The 19,659-nt window shown below is 44.8% G+C and overlaps 1 protein-coding gene across 5 annotated transcripts; it reads left to right on the top strand.

Moving 5' to 3' along the window:
* The first annotated feature begins 213 nt into the window (after window positions 1–213).
* On the top strand, window positions 214–6,057 carry MYC (MYC proto-oncogene, bHLH transcription factor). Of its 5 annotated transcripts, none has more exons than XM_026703662.2 (3): window positions 214–739; window positions 2,060–2,778; window positions 4,838–6,057. In XM_026703662.2, the coding sequence occupies exons 2-3, from the start codon at window positions 2,076–2,078 to the stop codon at window positions 5,407–5,409; spliced, it is 1,275 nt and encodes a 424-aa protein (XP_026559447.1). In that variant the 5' UTR covers window positions 214–739; window positions 2,060–2,075; the 3' UTR covers window positions 5,410–6,057. The 5 variants fall into 5 exon arrangements, with proteins under 5 accessions (XP_026559447.1, XP_087787833.1, XP_087787834.1 ...); XM_087931707.1 differs by lacking the exon at window positions 214–739 and adding an exon at window positions 1,304–1,922; XM_087931708.1 differs by lacking the exon at window positions 214–739 and adding an exon at window positions 1,487–1,616.
* Window positions 6,058–19,659: the final 13,602 nt, after the last annotated feature.

Below are 19,659 nucleotides of genomic sequence, written 5' to 3' on the forward strand. Positions count from 1 at the left end.
CCCCTTTTTTTTTTCTGCCCGCAACACTCTCGCCCGCCTCGGTTTGCTCCAGCAAGCTTCTCAACTCTCCAAGCTGTTTGCAAAGGGGAATGAAGAGGGGAGGGGTCGAGGGAGGGGAGGGGAGAGGAGAGTGGGGGGCCCGGTTGGCGGGAAAAGGGGAAGGCGGAGCAGCTGCCAAGGGTTTATAAAGCAAGCGGCGGAGTCCTGCAGCTCAGAGGCGGCACGGGTGGGAGGGAATCGGAGCTTCGACCGTGCTGGAAGGAGGCGCTGCTGCTGCTGCTGCTATTTGCTATTACTGCTGCTATTGCCGGGGCATCATAAATACGAGCGTAGTAGTAAGGGGATCCGCGCGTGCACACAACACGAAGCAGCCCCGCTCCCCCCCGCCCCTTGGCTTCTCTTCCCGAGCCGGCGCTCTTGAAAAGGGGGGCGAAAAAAAAAAATAGGCTTTGACTCTCCAGCCTGGGAATTCGGATCTGGAGACGCCGCCGCCGCCGCCCGTGCTGTGGACTTACAATCTCGTCGTTCCTTCTTCTGCGAGCACCGTTTAAAGAGACGCCGAAGGAACAGACGGTGCAACTGCGCGCCTTGCCTTTCGCCTCGGCCGCCACCCGCCTCGGCGGGGTGGTCTTTTTTTTTGCAAAGATTTGGGATTTCCCTATTATTATTATTTTGCACCGATCTTGGACTTTCCAGCTCCAGTCTTTTGGGCCGGGATCTGAAAACAAAAGAACCACCGGTAAGTTTGGGAAGCGTCTTATAGCCAGGCCGGCGTTTTGGGTGGCTTTTTTTTTTTTTTGCTTTGCTTTTGCCTTCGCTCGCTCCGATTTCGGGACACCCCAAAATTAAGAAAGAAAGAAAACGGCGCGGGGGGTTAGGGGGAGGGGGGGGAGAGAGAAAAAAAAGGTGGTGGTTGAATCGATCCGGCCGGGCGAATCTCTCCTCCTTTCGGAGCCCCTTTCCCGAAAAGGCGTCGGGAAGGAGCCGAGCAAAAAAAAGAAAAAGCCCGGGATTGTTGCAAAACCCTCCTCCGGGACGCTGCTTGGAAGACTTTCGCAAGCCCAACTTTGCGCTCCGGTACCGGCTTCCCTCGCTTGGACTCTTGCTTTTTCTTTTTGCCGGTCGCTTGCCCTGCGGCCGGCGAAGGTGGGCAGAAAGGGGAGGGGTGGCGGCGGCGGCGGCGGCGGATCCGTTGCAAGGGGAAGAACGGGTGTTGTGCGAAATGCTCTTGTACGAGGTTGCCGGGAAGCGGGTGGGGGTATCGAGCCGAAGTGACTTGGGAGAGGCGGGGAGGGGGAAAGAAGGAAAGGAGAGGGGGGAGGTTTCCCGGGGCCGGAGCGCCACGAAAGTTCCGACAGCGGGGCCGGCTCAAGAGCGCGAACCACCGCTGAGGCGGCGGGAGCCGGGAGTAAATCCCGGACAGGCGGTGCTGGAAAGCTGCCCGCCTGGCTGTGTTTGCTTTTTTCTTTTTCTTATTTTTTCTTTTTTAAGGTGGCGCCCGGGAGCGCTGGGGCACGAAGCCGGAGTTGAGCCTCATTCTCGCTGGGTGGCGCCTCTTCGGGAAGGGGAGGAGGAGGAGGAGGAGGCGGAGGCGGTTATGTAGCCGAAGCCGCCCGGTAAAAGGAGCCGCGCTTGTGGGACGGCTGTTCCGCGCCTCCACGGACCGGGATCGCTCACCTGGCCGCGGGTGTCTGTGTGTGTGTGTGTGTGAGGGGAAAGAAGGCTGGGCGCTTTTGGCGCTCCGATCCAATGCCGCTGCGCTCCGACCCCTCGCAAGTCGGACGCCCGGGGCTGCGGTGCCCTTCCTCTGGCTTTGGGTGAAGCCGAATTGCTCCCAAATACTTTTGGAAGAAGTGGGTTGGAAGGCGCGTTCCCACCTCCGCCGGAGTGTTTTGTTTTGTTTTTTGTCTTGTCCAAGAGAGGTAGTAATTCCGGAGTAGTTGCTGCCCTACTTTTTTCTCTCCCCCGCGGGAGGTTTGAATTTTGTGAGGGGCGCTCTATTTAGTGGCTTGTCCCATTAACCATCTCCTCCCCCCCTTTGCTCTTCCCTTCTTGCCAGGCATCCTCCAAGAGCCATGCCCCTAACAGTCCCGAGCTATCCCAGCCGGGCGTACGATTACGACTACGACTCCATCCAGCCCTATTTCTACTACGAGGATGAGGAGGAGAACTTCTACCTCTCGGGCCATCACCGGGGCTGTGAGCTCCAGCCTCCCGCCCCATCCGAAGACATCTGGAAGAAATTTGAGCTGCTGCCCACGCCGCCCCTCTCGCCCAGCCGCCGATCCAGCAGCTTCCCTTCCAACGTTGACCACCTGGAGATGGTGACCGAGCTCCTGGGCAGCGAAGTGGTCAACCAGAGTTTTATCTGCGATCCGGACGATGACGCTTTCGTCAAGTCCATCATCATCCAGGACTGCATGTGGAGCGGCGGCTCGGCAGCCGCCAAACTCCAGAAGGTGGTCTCCGAAAAACTGGCGTCCTACCAGGCGGCACGCCGGGACGGGGCAGGGACCCCGCTGTCCCTCCGCAGTGGGAATGGCAGCATTAGCGGCCTCCCGTTGTCCCCCTCGCAGAGCTCTGCCTCTTCTAGCAGCAGCAGCTCGTACCTGCAAGACCTGGGAGCCTCTGCGGCCGAATGCATTGACCCCTCCGTGGTCTTCCCTTACCCGTTAGGGGAGAAGACCCCCAAAGCTGTAGAAGCTGCTGCCTCGCCTGACCCGTGCCCGGCTTCCTTGCTCAGCCAAGATACGCCCCCAACCACCAGCAGTGATTCAGGTGAGCAGTGGGCTTCGCTTTTAGGGTCTCTTTCCCCCTTACTTGGGATGGGTGGGGAAAGAAGGAGTGCCCACTCTAGAAGGGGGTAGGATTTGGGTGAAGGGAGGAGTCCCAGTGGTGCGTAGAACAGGCCCCTGGGCATTTGCAAAGCATGGACTTGTAGGTTGAGGTGAGAAAGTTGTCAAACTGGAAATACTACACTTAGTATTATGATACTGCGTAGTGAAGGTTAATTTATGAGGTACTGTTCCAGCAACTACCAAAATGCAAAGCGTTGTGTGCATTCTCATGGACACACACGCCACAGCTTTCTCAAGCCCAAGCTGAAAAGTCTATGGGGAAACCTTAACTGGCACATCTGAGCAAGCGTTTTTTAGCTGATCAACTGAGATATTTGGGGGAGAGGGAGGGGGAATGGCTTCCTTTTTTTTTTTTAAACTGAGGCCAAAATGGCCTTGGAACAGCTTCCACCTGGCCCTATTTTCAGGTGACTCGGCTTACTTGCCTTTCACAGTTGCCCGAAGCGGCTTGTTCAACAGTGATTCACCCCAGTTTCATCCTCTTCCCCTTTTCCAGATGGAATGAATGGGATATGCCCATTGTACAGATAAGGCTCAGTGAGGGTTGTGAAGGGGATGGGATTGTCCCAAGGCTGTTCCTGTGAACTTACCAAGACTTTAAAAAGTTGCTTCTGTTTTCACTTGGTGGTTCTCCTAACACTGTCACCTCCCAAAAAAAGGAAGTTTCAGGCAGGGATTAGGAGCTTGCCTGTCCCTCCCCCCCCTTTTTTTGGGGGGGGGGGTGGGGAACAGTTGAATGTTTGAATACCTTTTCCCCTTCAAGGGAGAGAAAGCTCAAACATTCGACTTAGCTCTAGAAAGTTTTCACTTGCGTAGCCTCTGAGATAACGAAAGCCAAATGGAATGTCCTGCCTTTCCTTACATCACATGTTGGCTGGGCTGAACATTTGAGACCGCAGGCTGCTCTTTCTCCCCTGCCCCAAATACTTCCATTGCGCAGCAGTTCCCCTCCCAGCATATGTGTGTACTCCTATTACGCTTGCCACGTTAGCGACACGCATGGGCTGGGCTTCCCAGGAATTGCATTTCCTAGAAAAACTGGCCCCTCAGGCAGATCAGAGCCAAGCTGCTTTTTCAGTTGGGTCTAATGGGGTCACCCCAGATCTTCCACAGAGCGGGAACTTTAAACCCACCCAGCTGGGCTTGTCTTCTGATTGACATATAGGTGCTGAGAAGAAGAGAAAAGGGAATGAGCCTTGGAGAAATATTGGGGGGAGGGCACCCTCTTTTTCAGGCTGTTTTGTGCATGCCTGAATAATAGGGTTGCAGAATTCTCAGGATAGGATAAATAGGAATTGCTCCTGGCCATTAAAACTTTTACAAAGAACTGGGCGTGGTTCCAAGGATTCCCCTTCAACCCCCACTTTGTCACCACACTCTGTCTCTTCTTACATTTGCAATACTTGGGAGCCTGGGGGTGTGGGTGGGCAACATAGGATAGTCTTAGGCCCAAATATTAAGCGTCTGCTCCTAAGCAGCCTGGACGTGAGGGATCATGGGAACTGTAGTCTTGCCTCCTTCAAAATGTGACAGGTTGTCTTCACCAGGGATTGGAGTTGTGTGTGGGGGGGGGAGCTGGCATATGGTGGGTAAGGATGGCCCCTGGAGACAGATGTCATCCCTGTTAAAGTAGCCTAGAAATTTGCCTTTCTTGGCTGAGATTGCTTCACAGTTATGCAATTCTGCAATTTCAACATCTGCAAGATGGCCAGGATTCAGTTAATAGTTCTTTGGAATTGTCATCTTGGTGGAGATGTGTGGAGTTGCATCCTCAATTGCATAATAAACTTCTTTTTTAAGTTCTGCCCCTTTTGGAGAGAAGTCTATTTTCAGAAATCTACAGTTCCTGACACCCATTTCCCATTTGGCCAAGGTAGACAGATTAAGAGGAGGCTAATCCCAATGTCCTTATCTTTTCTGGGAGGAAAATTAAAAAAAAATAATCTAATCTCTTTTATCTTGGTTTTTGTGTTTTCCAGAAGAGGAGGAGGAAGAACAAGAGGAGGAAGAAGAGATTGATGTGGTTACTGTAGAAAAAAGGCAACCTTCAGCCAAGAAATCCGAGTCCACTGTCCACATATCTGGGGGGCACAGTAAGCCCCCTCATAGCCCTCTGGTTCTCAAACGCTGTCACGTCCCAATCCACCAACACAATTATGCCGCCCCTCCTTCCACGCGCCACGAATACAGCTCTACCAAAAGGCTAAAGTTGGACAATGGCCGCGTTCTGAAACAGATCAGTAACAACCGCAAATGTTCGAGTCCCCGCACCTCAGACTCTGAGGAAAACGACAAAAGGCGAACGCACAACGTCCTGGAGCGACAGAGGCGGAATGAGCTGAAACTGAGTTTCTTTGCGCTGCGCGACCAGATCCCCGAAGTAGCAAATAACGAAAAAGCCCCTAAAGTTGTCATCCTTAAAAAGGCCACCGAATATGTCCTCTCCATCCAGTCCGAAGAGCACAGACTCTTAGCGGAAAAGGAACATCTGAGGAAGCGACACGAACAACTCAAAAACAAACTTCAACAGTTGAGGAACTCTTGTGTTTAAAAAAAACAACTTAAGTGTTGCTATTAATATTATTAAAGCCTATAAATATTGGGAAGAGAAGTGGACTTAGAAAGGGGTGAAATATCAACATGACATAAACAAAAACTTTAAAGCGCTTCTCATGGGCAAAACAACCCCGCATAAATCTTATAATGGACTCCATTTTGTAAAACTGCAGAACTCTTGCGAATGCATGCCGAACAGCTGTCCAGCACCTAAGTGATGAAAATTTGGGGTGCAAGCTTATGCTTGCAAAAGGTTGATGGGGATGTATTGGAGGGTGGGGGGAATAATGAAGTTTTTTCCACTTTCTTTTTTGTATTTAAAGCATTTTTTTCTCTTACAAAGTGATTTTTGGACTGGCTTAATTGTTGTCAAAGTTCCTGTAAATATTTACACAGCCTAATGATATGTAAATATCTTTAATAAAAAAAATCTTTATAGAAAAGGTTAAAAAAAAAATCCCTCAGCAGATCATACTTAATGGTTGTGGCCCCTGAATTTATAAATTGTCTTGGAATTTTTTGGTGCCATAACATCTCTCACAGATCATTCTTATTTAAGTACCTTTTTTGTCATTTTTTTAAAAAAAGAACTGATTTTATTTTGTGTTTATAGATAAATAAACTATTTCCCGTAAAATTGTAACTGGCTACCTACGGTGTGTTTTCTTAAGTTTTTAAAGTGATTTGAGTGTCATAAAAGATCCTATATGGATATTTATGGGTTGAGTAAATAACCAGAGAATTATTCTAAAAGAGGGCTGTTGCGTACTCCCTCCTGAGTTGATATCTCTGGTTGGGGGGCGGGGGGGGGGGGCTCACCCATTGTTCCCCACAAATATAAAGATTGTGTACTTCAGGTTAATGCTTCCTGCCCATATTATGTGGCTTGGAAGTTTGCAAGAGTATGAATCTTGCCTTGGAAGTTTGAAAGTGATACCCTGTCCAAAACACATCACTTGGTGTGTCTTTGAAGACTGTCAGTCATCCAGGCAAAGAGTCTTCGTCCACATATTGCAATGCATTTGGTGGGGGGAAACCCCTGAGGTTGGTGTGGCAAGAGTTGGCACATTCCTATGACTCTCTGCCTAACCGACTTGCTCTGATTGATGAAGCTGCTTGGATGAGCTGTGAAATGCCTCAAATTAACAAAAAAATGTAGTCCAGTTGCCATGATTTCAATCTTTAGATACCTTTGCCTGCATTGTCCCAAAGGTGCTTTTTCAAGAGGCAACTGGACTTTTCTAGTTTTTCATCCAGGAAGCTTCTTCAGCTCTGACTGGATGGTTGGGAAATAGAAGGATTTATACTCCTTGCAGACAGCTGGTCATTAGCATTCTTCATCTAGAGAATTGTTAAGGTCACCTGGAGGTTTATCTGTGTCTTCAGGGTCACCTGAGTGGTGCAAATGGGTGTGAAGAAGCCTCTAGGATAAGAAGCGAAAAGTCTAGTTCCCTCTTGAAAAATAGGACAATCCTGATCTGGGTGACTGAGAATCTTTATAGACATTTGCCTGCCGCAATTCAATCTTCAGATATCACATGGTGATTAACTAAATCAGGGTTAGAATAACCTTACAACGAGCTGCCTATAATCCCTGGTCTTGGAACAATTCCAAAAACTCTAGTTTACAAACTTGGAATGTAAGATGTGATAGTTTTAGCTTCTCATACATTATGTCCATACTTCGTAGAGCTGGTGCTGGCTAGTGAAGATTGCTCCTCACACTTTGTAAAAACACAAAGGGCTGAAGGAAGTTTGTGGAATTCCACATTTCTCGTTGCAGCTGTAAGGCAAGGAAAAGAAGTTTATTTTTTAAAAAAATGAGGTTATAGGTTAGCACTGTAGTATAATTGTATACTACACTGTACTATACACATCTAGTTAGAGCTAGCAACTTTCTAACAGCTGCAGATTCGTCAGCTTCTGGCATGATGCCATCAAGCAGCAGAACGGTAGACGGAGTGATGCAAGCCATACCTAACGTACGTGTGTTGATGCTCCTGTTCTAAAGAGGCAGGCTTGGCAACCCGTGACTGTCTTGTGTCAATTTCACCCACTTTCTTTTCCTTCCACACCAACCCTGATGACCTAAGAGTTAGAACTGTATTTGCCACAGGGTTTTGTCTCCCAGGCAGCTTATAATATAATGCATTGGGCCATAAATCAGTTTAGGAATCACCTAGACTGGCCCCCTAGAAGACCCTCAATTGCAAAATGTGCTTTAGCCTAGTACGTGGACTTGAGGACAGAGCCATTGATTGGATGTTTGCATTCTGGGTTAATGGGGCAAGCGTTTTGCTCCAATCCAGGCTGGCTATCTTAGGTCGTTAGAAGCCTGTGCTGTCTCAGTTACAGTCCTAGTGACTTTCATACTGTCGTCCTGATGCTTTAGAACTTCACCTCCTGTCTTAGCCAGTGCATCAGGAAATACTTAGAAGATCACCGATTCCTTCACCCCTAATTACAATGAACTTTGTAGCTCTGAGGATCAAAGTCTGTAAAGATTCTCAGTCATCCAGGTCAGGATTGTCCCAAAGGTGCTATTTTGCAAGAGGCAAATTGGACCTTCTGGTTTTTCTTTGAAGACTTTTTGCTTCTCATCCAAGAGGCGTCTTCACACCCATTTGCACCACTCAGGTGACCCTGAAGACACAGATAAACCTCCAGGTGACCTTAACAACTCTCTAGATGAAGAATGCTAATGACCAGCTGTCTGCAAGGAGTATAAATCCTTCTATTTCCCACCATCCAGTCAGCTGAAGAAGCTTGGATGAAAAACAAAGAAAAACTAGAAAAGTCCAGTTGCCTCTTGAAAAACACCTTTGGGACAATGCAGGCAAAGGTATCTAAAGATTGAAATTATGGCAACTGGACTATATTTTCTTGTTAATTTGAGGCATTTCACAGCTCATCCAAGCAGCTTCATCAATCAGAGCAAGTCGGTTAGGCAGAGAGTCATAGGAATGTACCAACTCTTGCCACACCAACCTCAGGGGTTTCCCCCCACCATATGCATTGCAATATGTGGACGAAGACTCTTTGCCTGGATGACTGACAGTCTTCAAAGACGCACCAAGTGATGTGTTTTGGACAGGGTATCACTCTCAAACTTCCAAGGCAAGATTCATACTCTTGCAAACTTCCAAGCCACATAATCTGAGGTAGGAAGCATTAATCTAAAGTACACAATCTTTATATTTGTGGGGAACAGTGGGGGTTGTCCCAAAGGTGCTTTTTTCAGGAGGCAACTGGACTTTCTTGTTTTGTCTTTTGAAGACGTTTCGCTTCTCTCATCCAAGAAGCTTCTTCAGCTCCGACAGGAAAGTGGGGGAATGGAAGGATTTATATTCCTTGCAGACAGCTGGTCATTTGCATCTTTTTAGAGGGCTGTTGAAGCACTTGGAGGTTTATCTGTGTCCTTGGGGCCACCTGAGTAATGTCCCTGGTTCCTGTAGCCTTTTAGCTATATAATTTGGGATGAACACCTTTTGAATGGTGTGGGAATAAGGAATGGATTTCCAGAGGAAAATAATTGCAGACTGCAGGAATCAGGAGCACTACTCAGGTGACGCTAAAAGGACACCATAAACCTCCAAGTGCTTCAAGGACCCTCTAAAAGGATGCAAATGACCACCTGCCTGCAAGGAATATATATCCTTCCATTCCCCCACTATCCGGTCAGAGTTAAAGCTTCTTGGATGAGAGACAAAAAGGTCTTCAAAGCAGTCCAGTTGCCTCCCGAAAAAAAGCACCTTTGGGACTCTGAGGTCCAAATTTATACGTGCAAGAATTATACTTTTTCTCACCCTGTTTAAAGAGTATGTAGATGTAATCCGTTTCTTCTCATCAGAAACACAGAGTTTTGAGGAGCTTTAAAATGTATCTTTACATTTTATGAGTAAAAGGGAGTTGACCACAGGGTATCCTTCCTGAGTATGCAGCTGGACAAAAGAAAATGGAGTTAGGTGTACACAGAATTTGTTCCCCAAAGAAATTCTGTATTAATAAGACTAACAGATCTCTGAATCTTTTCTTTCACCCAAACAATGATTTCTGCAAGCCGAGGTATCTTAAGAAAACATGAAACTCCATATACACCAAACACATTTCAAACAGAGTAACAGTTGGCAAGAACAGATTAAACTGACTGAGATAATTTATCTGCCTAGTAAAACGGCTTAATTATTCTGGGATATTGCTAAGGTGCTTACCTCTTGATTTGTTCTAAAGTACTATATATTCCATTGGTGCAATGAAACAGAGCAGTTTTTAGAAGCATTTCTGCAATATTTCAGAAAAGCTTTCCAAAGTACTTTTATGGGTAAACTGTATCCGGATGGGGGTGGGGGGTGGCGGGGCGTGATGTACAAAATTTTTCTTCTCTTTAGAATGAGAGTTTCTTTTCCAGGGAGAATTACTTTGTGCCTTATAGACATGTCTGTCCTTACCCCAAATCTGGATTGCGGTTCTTATCTCTTCCTTGGACCATACCAACAAGGATAACTCTGCAGGAGTTCGTGTTCCCTGTTTGCTTTCAGGTTCATTGATCATGTCTAGATGGCAATTTCCCAGGAGAGGAATCTCTTAATAGCTGAGTAGCCATCTTAGCAATAAACTCAGCTTGGTCATATAGAAAATAGAAGAAAGATGAATTGAATGTTATCACTGGACTTTTTCTGAAAAGCCTGGGACTTGCAAAAAGAGACAGGTTGAGACGGATGACATTTATCCATACAGAGATCAGAAATTGAATCTAGCTTGGTGGAACTTAATATCTGATAGATTACTTTGAAGCATTGATTTGCCCCAAATTGTATAACAGTGAATGGAGAATATAAGAAACTAGCTCTATACCCATGCTTTGCGATGAAACTATGATCGGGCTTAGTTTGGGGGGAAGAAAATAGAGGGGGGGGGGGAATTATGCCTCTGCCTACCAGCATCCACCAGTATTCATCTGGCTAGCGTCCTGTCAGTGTGTGAGAGAGTTGAGGGCTGTTTGGAAACTGAAATAGTATTTGCTGTGTGAGCAAGAAGGAGACAGCAATGAGGCTGGGCGTGGCTTAGCTCAATTGTTCTGTACTATAGTTGGTTGCTGCTCTGAAACTAAAACTGAAACTCCTCTGCTTGTGTTTTGCATTTGGAACAGATTTCTTTTCAGGTGGGGAGGGGGAGTAGAACTTCTTAGTAGCATCAGAGCGTGTTAATAGTAATATACGAAATACTAATGCTCTGATGGTCATTTCGAACAATCCTTTCTTAGTGATCCCCTAGAAGCCAAGAGGAACATAAGTGCCAAATTTCAAGTTTGTAGGCTTTACGGTTCTGGAGATTTTGTGATGATGCATGAGTGGTATTTCACTTTTATATAGAGAGATTGGTTAATCTCCTGAAGTCCTTATGATAGAATCTTAGACACGGAGCTCCTGAATTGAATGCAAGGTGATAGGAAAAGATTCATGTCAGCCAGTCTAGGATATCATGACTGGAATATCATCATCCTTGTTCCACATTTCATTGATTATGATTTGCCTGCTGGTGTCCATCATTTCTAACTGGCTTGCAAGCGACAGTCTTGGACTCAACCTCCTGCTTCCTCGGTGCAAACATGCCTGTATTATCCTTTTATCAGGAAACTACAGATGAGAGAAGCAAAGGGAAACAAAGTCTACAACATTTATAGTTCGGCTTCGTTTGAGTGCAAAAGTGCTTCATTGTATGGATGTGTTTGCGTTCAGCCTTCTAAAGGGAGAAATCAAGAGCAGTTATTGATTTACAAAACTGGAGGGCTTCCCAGGGGTTCAGCTGGCTTGAAAGAGCTGAACTGCTCCCAAGAAAGAGGAATACGGTGTGAAATAAGCAGTCAGGTCTACACTTTGAAGAGTCCTTTCTTGTTCTTGTTCTTTGATTCTTCCCTGATTCAGAGCAGAGGTGGTATTCAGCCGGTTCTGACAGGTTCTGGAGAACTGGTAGCGGAAATGTTGAGTCGTTTGGAGAATCAGCAAATCCCACCTCTGATTCGCCCCGCCCCCATCTATTCTCTGCCTCCCAAGTCCCAGCTGATTGGCTGGGTCTCCTTTTGTTGCCCTGCATAGGAGAACGGAGCTGGAAAGCAGGTTAGTGGGATGGGGAGGGAATGGAGATTTTGCAATATATCCTTCCTCTGGAGTGGGGTGGAAATGTGGATTTTATAGTATCCTTCCCCTGCCACACCCACCAAGCCACGCCCACCACACCACACCCACCAAGCCACGCCCACAGAACTGATAGTCAAAAAAATTGAATACCACCACTGTTCAGAAATACAAATAGAAGATTCAAGACTAACCCTCCTCAATAAGATTTCGCTAGTATGGATTGTTGTGGCTGGTGTCTATGGAGATTATCAAGTCATCCAGATCATAGTTGTCCCAAAGGTGGTTTTTCAAGAGGCAACTGGACTTTCTTGGGTTGTTTTTTTTTTCCTTTTAAGACTTTTCGCTTCTCATCCAAGAAGCTTCTCAGAGCTTCTCAGAGTTGAAGAAGGTTCTTGGATGAGAAGCGAAACATCTTCAAAGTAAAACCAGAAACTCCAGTTGCCTCTTGGGGGAAAAAAAAGCACCTTTGAGACAATTGTAGCTGAGGGTTACTTTGGGTTCCACATAGCTAGAGGCCACCAGCTTTTGCACTTCTGAGTACTGTGTTTCAAGAAAGATTCAGAGGAAGTGGAATCATTTTGAAAAAGTACCAGACATAGGATTGGGGACTAGAAACTTGCATGAAAGAAGGAAGAAGCTATCTTTAGACTTGAGAACTTAAAAACAAGGCGTGGGATAACAGACTCAAATCCTTGAGAACTCTCACATGGAGAAGACCAAGATATGGTTCACTACCATCTCAACTTGCAATAAACAGAATGGTCACCCCAAAGATGCTTTTCCAAAAGGCAGCGGAACATTTTTTCCCCTTGAAAATGTTTCACTTGTCATTCCAGAAGTTTCTTCAATTCTCTGAAGCAGGGGTCTCCAACTTTGGCAACTTTAAGCCGGGCGGACTTCAACTCCCAAAATTTATGGGAGTTGAAGTACGCCAGACTTAAGGTTGCCAAGGTTGGAGACCCCTGCTCTGAAGGATAAGCTGAAGAAATTTCTTTGATGAGAAGGGAAACATTTTCAAGGGGAAAAAACCCCAAGAAAGTCCAGTTGCCCTTTGAAAAGAATTTTTGGGACAACTGTCAACTGGAGGATTGAGAATCTCCATCGATGATACAGAACGACATTTTCAATTTACAGGGAGGCAGTGGGTGTACACTGAGGCAAAGAAGAAAAATCCTAATAACCAAAACAGTTTGGCCATCAACGATTTGAAACAGCAACAGGTTCCTTTGCTGGATGCTTTTTAAGGAGCTGTTGTATAGCCAGCGCCACTAAGGATACTTTCACTTCAAATCCAGGAAGCCTGGCTTTATTCTCCCTGTTGATCTGCTAAGACAGGGATGTCAAACTCAAGGCTGGATCTGGCCTGTGGGGTGTTTAGATCTGGCCCGCAGGGCGGTGCCTCTGCTGGTGAAAACAGAGCTCGGGAGGGCCACAGGCTTTGCTGGCAGAGGGTTGCAGGAGGCCATCGCGGGCAAAAACAGAGCCTGCTGGCAGAGCCCTCGGGCCGCCACAGGCGCCACTGACATGAGTGACGTTGACCTGATCATGCCCCCCCTGGCCACGCCCCCCCAACCCTCCCCCACAAGCTCAAACACAACCCTAATCCGGCCCTCAATTAGGTTGAGTTTGACATCCCTATGCTCTTTAGTGACTCAACAGTCCAGGTTTCTGATAGGCAAAACTGGCTAATAGATTTTGTTCCTTCACCTCAGAGAATTGCACTTCATTGCACTGGAAGAGAGGAAAACTAAATCCAAAATCTAAAAATACCCCTTAGCTCACAGCTTCAAAATAAATGCTATTATTTTTATATTTTAATTTTTATTGTTGTTGTTATTTTTATTGTTGTTATTATTATTATTCACAAAAAATAACAGTGTACACAGCAAATGAGATAACCATGCTGGGTTTCATATCAAAAATCACTAGTTGAACAATTCCCAAGCATTTAGGACTGCGTGATGTATCAGCGGATTATGCAAGCAGATCCTAGTAAGGTGGCCTTCTGCAGCTGACCAATGGTGATTTTGTCAGTGCCAACTGTTTTTAAGTGCTTGCCTAGGTCTTTAGGCACAGCACCCAGTGTGCCGAGTACCACTGGAACCACCTGCACTGGTTTATGCCAGAGTCTCTGCAGTTCGATTTTCAAGTCCTAATATCTGGTGATTTTTTTCAAGTTGTTTCTAGGCAATTCTGCTGTTACCAGGTATGGCAATGTCGACGATCCACACTTTTTTCTTCTCCACAATCATGATATCTGGGGTATTGTGTCCCAAAACTTTGTCAGTCTGTATTCAGAATGCCCACAGTAGTTTTGCATGATGATGATGATGATGCATTTTTGCTAATCATGTTTAAAGATATAACTTCAAAGGATTTCATTTCATTCCAAATTATGGGAAATCGTTTTTCCATTTCATTCCGCAAGATCACGTTTCGCCTTCTTACACCGTGTCCGGTTTGGGATTCTATGTTTTAAGAAGAACTTTAAAAAAAATCAAACAGGTGTAGTGAAGGGCAGTTAGAAACTAGGTTGTACCAGGAGAGGCGATAAGAACTGAGATGTTTACACTAATTCCGAGAAGATTGGGAGGAGAATTCTGGTGATTCTAGACCAGGGTTTCTTAACGTTGGCAACTTTAAGGTGTGTGGATCTCAACCAACTTCAACTCTCAGAATTCTCTCAGAATTCTGCTAGTTGAAGTCCATACATCGTAAAGTTGTCAAGGTTGAGAAACACTGTTCTCAAGGGAAGGACACAATATCTGGGGTTGAATTTACATGACCCCGGGTAGTCGGGCACATTGCTTTAATTCAGATCTTCAAAAAAGCAAAGGTGCTTTTTTGCCAAAAGGCAATTGGACTTTCTTGGTGTTTTCTTTGAAAACATTCTGCTTCTCATCCAAAAAAGTTTCTTCAGTTTTCATTCAGCTTTATCCTCAGAGTGGACACAACACAAGAAAACAAACCCATCAGGACAATTCATTCAGCAGTCCATCTGCATCTGAAAGACAAGGGTCGCTCTTTTGAAGGCAATAAAGTTCACATTCTGGATGGAGAGGTCAACTGGTTTGAAAGAGGGGTCAAAGAGGCCATCTATATTAAATTTGAACAGCCCTTCCTCAGAAGAGGAGGAGAGAGATACCATACCATTTATCTCCTGTTTACAATGCAGCCCTTTCATCAATTTCAAGAAGTTTTCACACGATTTTAAGGTGACTCTGAGAATACAAACTCTCAAGCAGCCTCAATGACTCTCAAGAAACCCAAAGACCAACCCGGAGAACGCTAATGACCAGATGACTGCAAAGAATATAAATCCTTTCATTCCCTGCCAGTCACTTAGAACTGAAGAAGCTTCTTAGATGAGAAGCGAAACATCTTCAAAGGAAACATGAAGAAAGTCCAATTGTCTTTTGGAATTACACGCCCACACACACACACACACACACCCTCTCTCTTTCTCTCTCTCTCTCTCTCTCCATATCTATATCTATCTATATTTCTATATCTATACCATCTATTATTATCTATCTCTATATCTATCTATCTATCTATCTATCTATCTATCTATCTATCTATCTAACCATGACATTTGCACAAGGATGGTATATTCTGGACCAATAGCTCCGTCTCATACTGAATTTCATTATCTTTACTGTTGAATATCAGTAATGTTCTTTTAATAACATATTCTGGGCTTTGGGAAAGGGGGAATGAAAAGCCATATAGAAATAAAATACCATCCATGATTAATTTATATTATATAGCATTACTTTGTCCTACAATAATACCAACACTATTGTATATTTGGTGAAATTGGTACCTAGGCCTGAAGAGCGGGAACCCAGAGCGGTCGGTCCATTGAAATGAACTATTTAAATCTGGCATTTTATCATTGTTCAGATGAGAAAGGTGATGTCATTCGATGATCATTAGAGGAATTTTGGCTCCAGACTAAATCTCCAGCCCTTCCTTTTTACTGAAAATAGAAAGACAATTTTTGTCCTGTTGCTACAATATTAAGTGGCATTAATCACTGGGGGAGTTGGCATAAGCGATGTACTCCCAATAAGAAAATATTAAAGGGGGAAAGATAATGGAGGTTTTTAAAGGAAACAGTGACAAACAGTTGATAAAATATAAATGCAGCATTGTCACGAATATCTTAGGAACATTTCATAACTCTCTCTCTCTCTGTGTGTGTGTGTGTGAGAGAGAGAGAGAGAGAGAGAGAGAAAGAGAGAGAGATGGCTGTTTGGACAGCAGGAGGAAGAGATCCTAGTTTTGAAATGGAGATATACTTTCTGCAAAAAAATATGTGCTTTGCTTTTGAGCTTTGGCCCAATATCTTTGCAGATAAATTTTAATTTACTAGATCCCCTCCTCCAGATAGTTGGACAGTCATTTGTCTGAAGTTATCTAAGAATTCCTGCCCGGGGCAGGAGTTAGTCTATATATTGTCCAAAGGGATTCATCATAATTCTGAACAGTAATTAACCAACCAGTTGTAGTTTAGGACTACCTGATCAGTGTAGAAAAGTAAAATGTTAAAATGCTAAAGCCCAGAGTTCTTGTTGGCATTGTATGGTAGTTGTACAACATGTGTGTGTGTCTGCGTGTGTCTGTGTGTGTATAGATGGGGGGGAGGGTTTCTTACATGGGTTATTAGCTTTGGCAGAATGTTTTAAAGGAGTACCATAGGAAGTAATTTGGAGGTGAGCTGAGCAGCAGGAGCTGCTATCCAGAGTAAGGATGAATTAGACAAATGGAAGTGGATCCTGCAGTAATAGGTATCCCTCTTTTCATGAATGCAGCACTAACATAATTCAGTAAATGCTATTGTGAAGTGTCAAGCTTGCCAGTCCTGAGAGTCATGCTAAAACTTTATCATGTAGGAAGTTAGCACCCACCCCTCTCCTAGAAAAATGAAGTATCCTAGGAAAGATTAAAAAGGCAGAATATTTCCTCTAAAAAGAGTAGAAACTCAGAAGCAGAAGTAGAAGCTCACCCCCATCTTTGTTAATGGGTGGGCCATTAAGGCCTGGGCCAGAATACTTTACATAATAAAGGTCTCCAGGTAAAGCTATAGCAATTGCCCAAAGCCGTTTTCAGTGCATCATCACCCAGCAAAGCTCAACCAAGCCTGGAACTCAGGACAGCCTACAGAGTTGCCCCTGCATGGCCCCATGGGAGTCTGACAACCAATCAGAATACAAGCTCCAATTCAAATCCCAACAAAGGTTATAAAACCCAGGCACTCTCAGCATATCAGTCCCTTTCTTGATCTCTTCCTTCACCTTGAAGCATGTGATCATCCTTCCTTTTCACTCTGGAGCTCCAGGCCATGAGGTCCTGCCCACCATTAAACCTTCCAAACAACCTCCATGTTTCCAGTGTCTTTTTCCCCACTGAACCCAGAAGGATAATTCTTCCAACAATCACTTATTTAGAACACATCTTCCTTCTCTTTCTCTTTCCATTTCCAAGTTCCCTTCTCCTTCTCTTCCCACTTGCAATTCCCCTTCTTCTCCTTCCCTCTCTTCCTCCCCTCCTCCTCTTCCTCCCCTCTTTCCAGTTCCAATTTCCCTCCTCTTTCTCTTCCTCTTCCCACTTCTAATCCCCTTTCTCCTTTTCCTTCCCTTTCTCCTCCTCCTCCTCCTCCTCCCCCTGCTCCTTCCTTCCCTCTCATTCTCAGTCCTCTGCTATTAGAACTTTGCTCAACCTCACCATCTCCAAAGAATCCAGCTATGCCTGGAAGGCACGCCGGCTTCCCTCCTGCAAAATTAAATGAAGGCAAACCACTGGCCTCCTTTTTAATTTCCTCCTTGACGACTCTTTCATTTTAACTGAATTACATCTGGTGTTAATGTGTGTGAGCATCTAATCACACAGCAGAAGGCCGCATTCACAGCCCTGTCATCAAGTCCAGGTTGAGGCCTTCCTTCAACAACTCACCAGTGTGGGAGAAAGCCTGCAGAAAACAAACACAGCCCAGTTTATTTGGGATAAATGTTTGCTCAACAAAGGCTTTTAATGTTAGGCGTCTGTGTTGTCCTTGTAAACCACAATTAAAGGGAATTACTCAAAAGCTAGGTTCATACAAGGAACACAAGCCTAATCTTTTACTGCTCCTAGCCAGGATGGAAAACACGCTATCTTGTTATTCCAGGAACTTTGGCTGTTTTGTTGACTATTTTTGTTCATTCCTGGACTAAAGAGTCATAATGTTTGGGTTCTGCTTTTCAGTTTTATTTTTGCTTTTTCCCTTGTTTTTTTTCCTCCTCCTTTCTTAAAGTTGCAAGAATTCAGATGACCCCCCCAAAAACCACAATGGTACCTTTTCTAGTACTCTACCCAAAATCAATATTTGGGGTGGAATATTGTGGAAAAGGACAATAGAATGGAAATCGAGAGAACAGTGGGAGGCTCAGACCCTCTAGTAGTAAACATGACCTAAACAAGAAGGGCTTGGCTGAGATATTTTTATGGCAAAGGTGAAGGACAAGGGGTTGTGTGTGGAAATCCGCTCTTGATTCCTCCTGCTAAATAAAGTTGGATTTGTGATGAGTCACTTCTGTTTTGGAGTGACTGATACTTTGCAAAGCCTAGCTGAGGGCTCTGGGTGAATTAAAAAGGAACAATATAAAAGTGATACTGTTGTTTCTTTTCCAGCATCAAATTACCTGGGGAAATTGAATCACAGGGACTCAGAGGCTGTCTTCACTGCCAGAGGAGGTAAAAAAGTGCCATTCCCAAGTTCTTGGAATCAGACGGAAGATAGCTAAATTCCAATTCCCATTTGGAATCTGGAATTTGGAATTCCTTTATTGGCCAAGTGTGATTTCCGTAAATACACAAGGAGATTGTCTCCAATGCATAAGCTCTCAGTCTACCAACAAACAACAGAGTCATAGGTCATAAACCATAAGATACTGACGGGAGAAGGTAGTAGGAAAGGTGAGAAGATGAGAAAGGTGAGAAGATGAGCAGGATAATAGCAATATAGCCCTACTACATGGGTAAATTTGATGAAACAGGTAAGTTTGATAAAAAGAAGGACTAGGGGTGACATGACAGCAGTGTTCTAATATCTCAGGGCTGCCACAAAGAAGAGGGAGTCAAGCTATTCTCCAAAGCACCTGAGGGCAGGTCAAGAAGCAAAGGATGGAAACTAATCAAGGAGAGAAGCAACCAAGAATTAAGGAGAAATTTCCTGACAGTTAGAACAATTAATCAGTGGAACAACTGGCCTCCAGAAGCTGTGAATGCTCCAACACTGGAAGTATTTAAGAAGAGATTGGAAAACCATTTGTCTGAAATGATATAAAGTTTTCTGTCTAAGCAGGGGGTTGGACTAGAAGACCTCCAAGGTCCCATCCAACTCTGTTATTCTAAATATCTTTAGGCAGGGATTCCCATCAGCCTGTCTCAGTGTTTTTTCAAACGGGCCAACTTTAACATGGGTGGAGTTCAACTCTCAAACTTCTGGGAGTCGAAGTTCACACATCTTAAAAGTTGACTTGTTTGAGAAACACTGGTCTACTATTCTACTTGAGTGGGAAGGTTTTGTAGGGATTTAAAAAAGAGGGAAATAGCCATCTGCAGGACCCTCAATTCCAAGCCACAAATGGAAAAATAAATACATACGATTGAAATGTTTCTGTCCACTCACCTCCATTTGCTCTTGGCATTAAGTTTTTCCTGACTTCAGTCTGGCACTGGAGGGTGATTTGTCTCCTTGCAAGGAGAAACAACTTAAATTCTATTTAACATAGTGGCTATTCACTTAAGAACCACTGCAAAAAAAAAAAAAGAGTTGCAAAATTGAATGCAGCTCACTTAACAACTACTTGGCTTAGCAATATAAATTCTGGTCCTAAGTCGAGGACTACCTGTATTTGGTGGCTGGATTTACAGCTACATAAACCACCGGGCTGCAGAAATCCATCCATGGTTATTTCCCAGGATTCTACATGGATCTCAGGGAGATTCTGCTTAGAGATTTCCTCTGTGCCATTGTCTGCTTGATGAAAAAGGACGAAGTTAAAAAACAAACAAACAGAAAAGGCAGAAGCAAGTTTTCATATTGGGAACTTTAAAAACAA

The sequence above is a fragment of the Pseudonaja textilis genome, chromosome 3 (genome assembly GCF_049901715.1).
Source record: "Pseudonaja textilis isolate UNSWEBS1 chromosome 3, rPseTex1.2, whole genome shotgun sequence".
Taxonomy (NCBI): Eukaryota; Metazoa; Chordata; class Lepidosauria; order Squamata; family Elapidae; genus Pseudonaja; species Pseudonaja textilis.

What these genes read in the sequence shown, in the direction of transcription:
- MYC (XM_087931705.1), top strand. Translation starts at nt 1,750, where the DNA reads ATGCCGCTGCGCTCCGACCCCTCGCAAGTCGGACGCCCGGGGCTGCGG. An exon ending in TGCCCTTCCTCTGGCTTTGG is followed by an intron (nt 1,818 to 2,059) that starts GTGAAGCCGAAT and finishes CCTTCTTGCCAG; the next exon opens with GCATCCTCCAAGAGCCATGC. An exon ending in AACCACCAGCAGTGATTCAG is followed by an intron (nt 2,779 to 4,837) that starts GTGAGCAGTGGG and finishes TGTGTTTTCCAG; the next exon opens with AAGAGGAGGAGGAAGAACAA.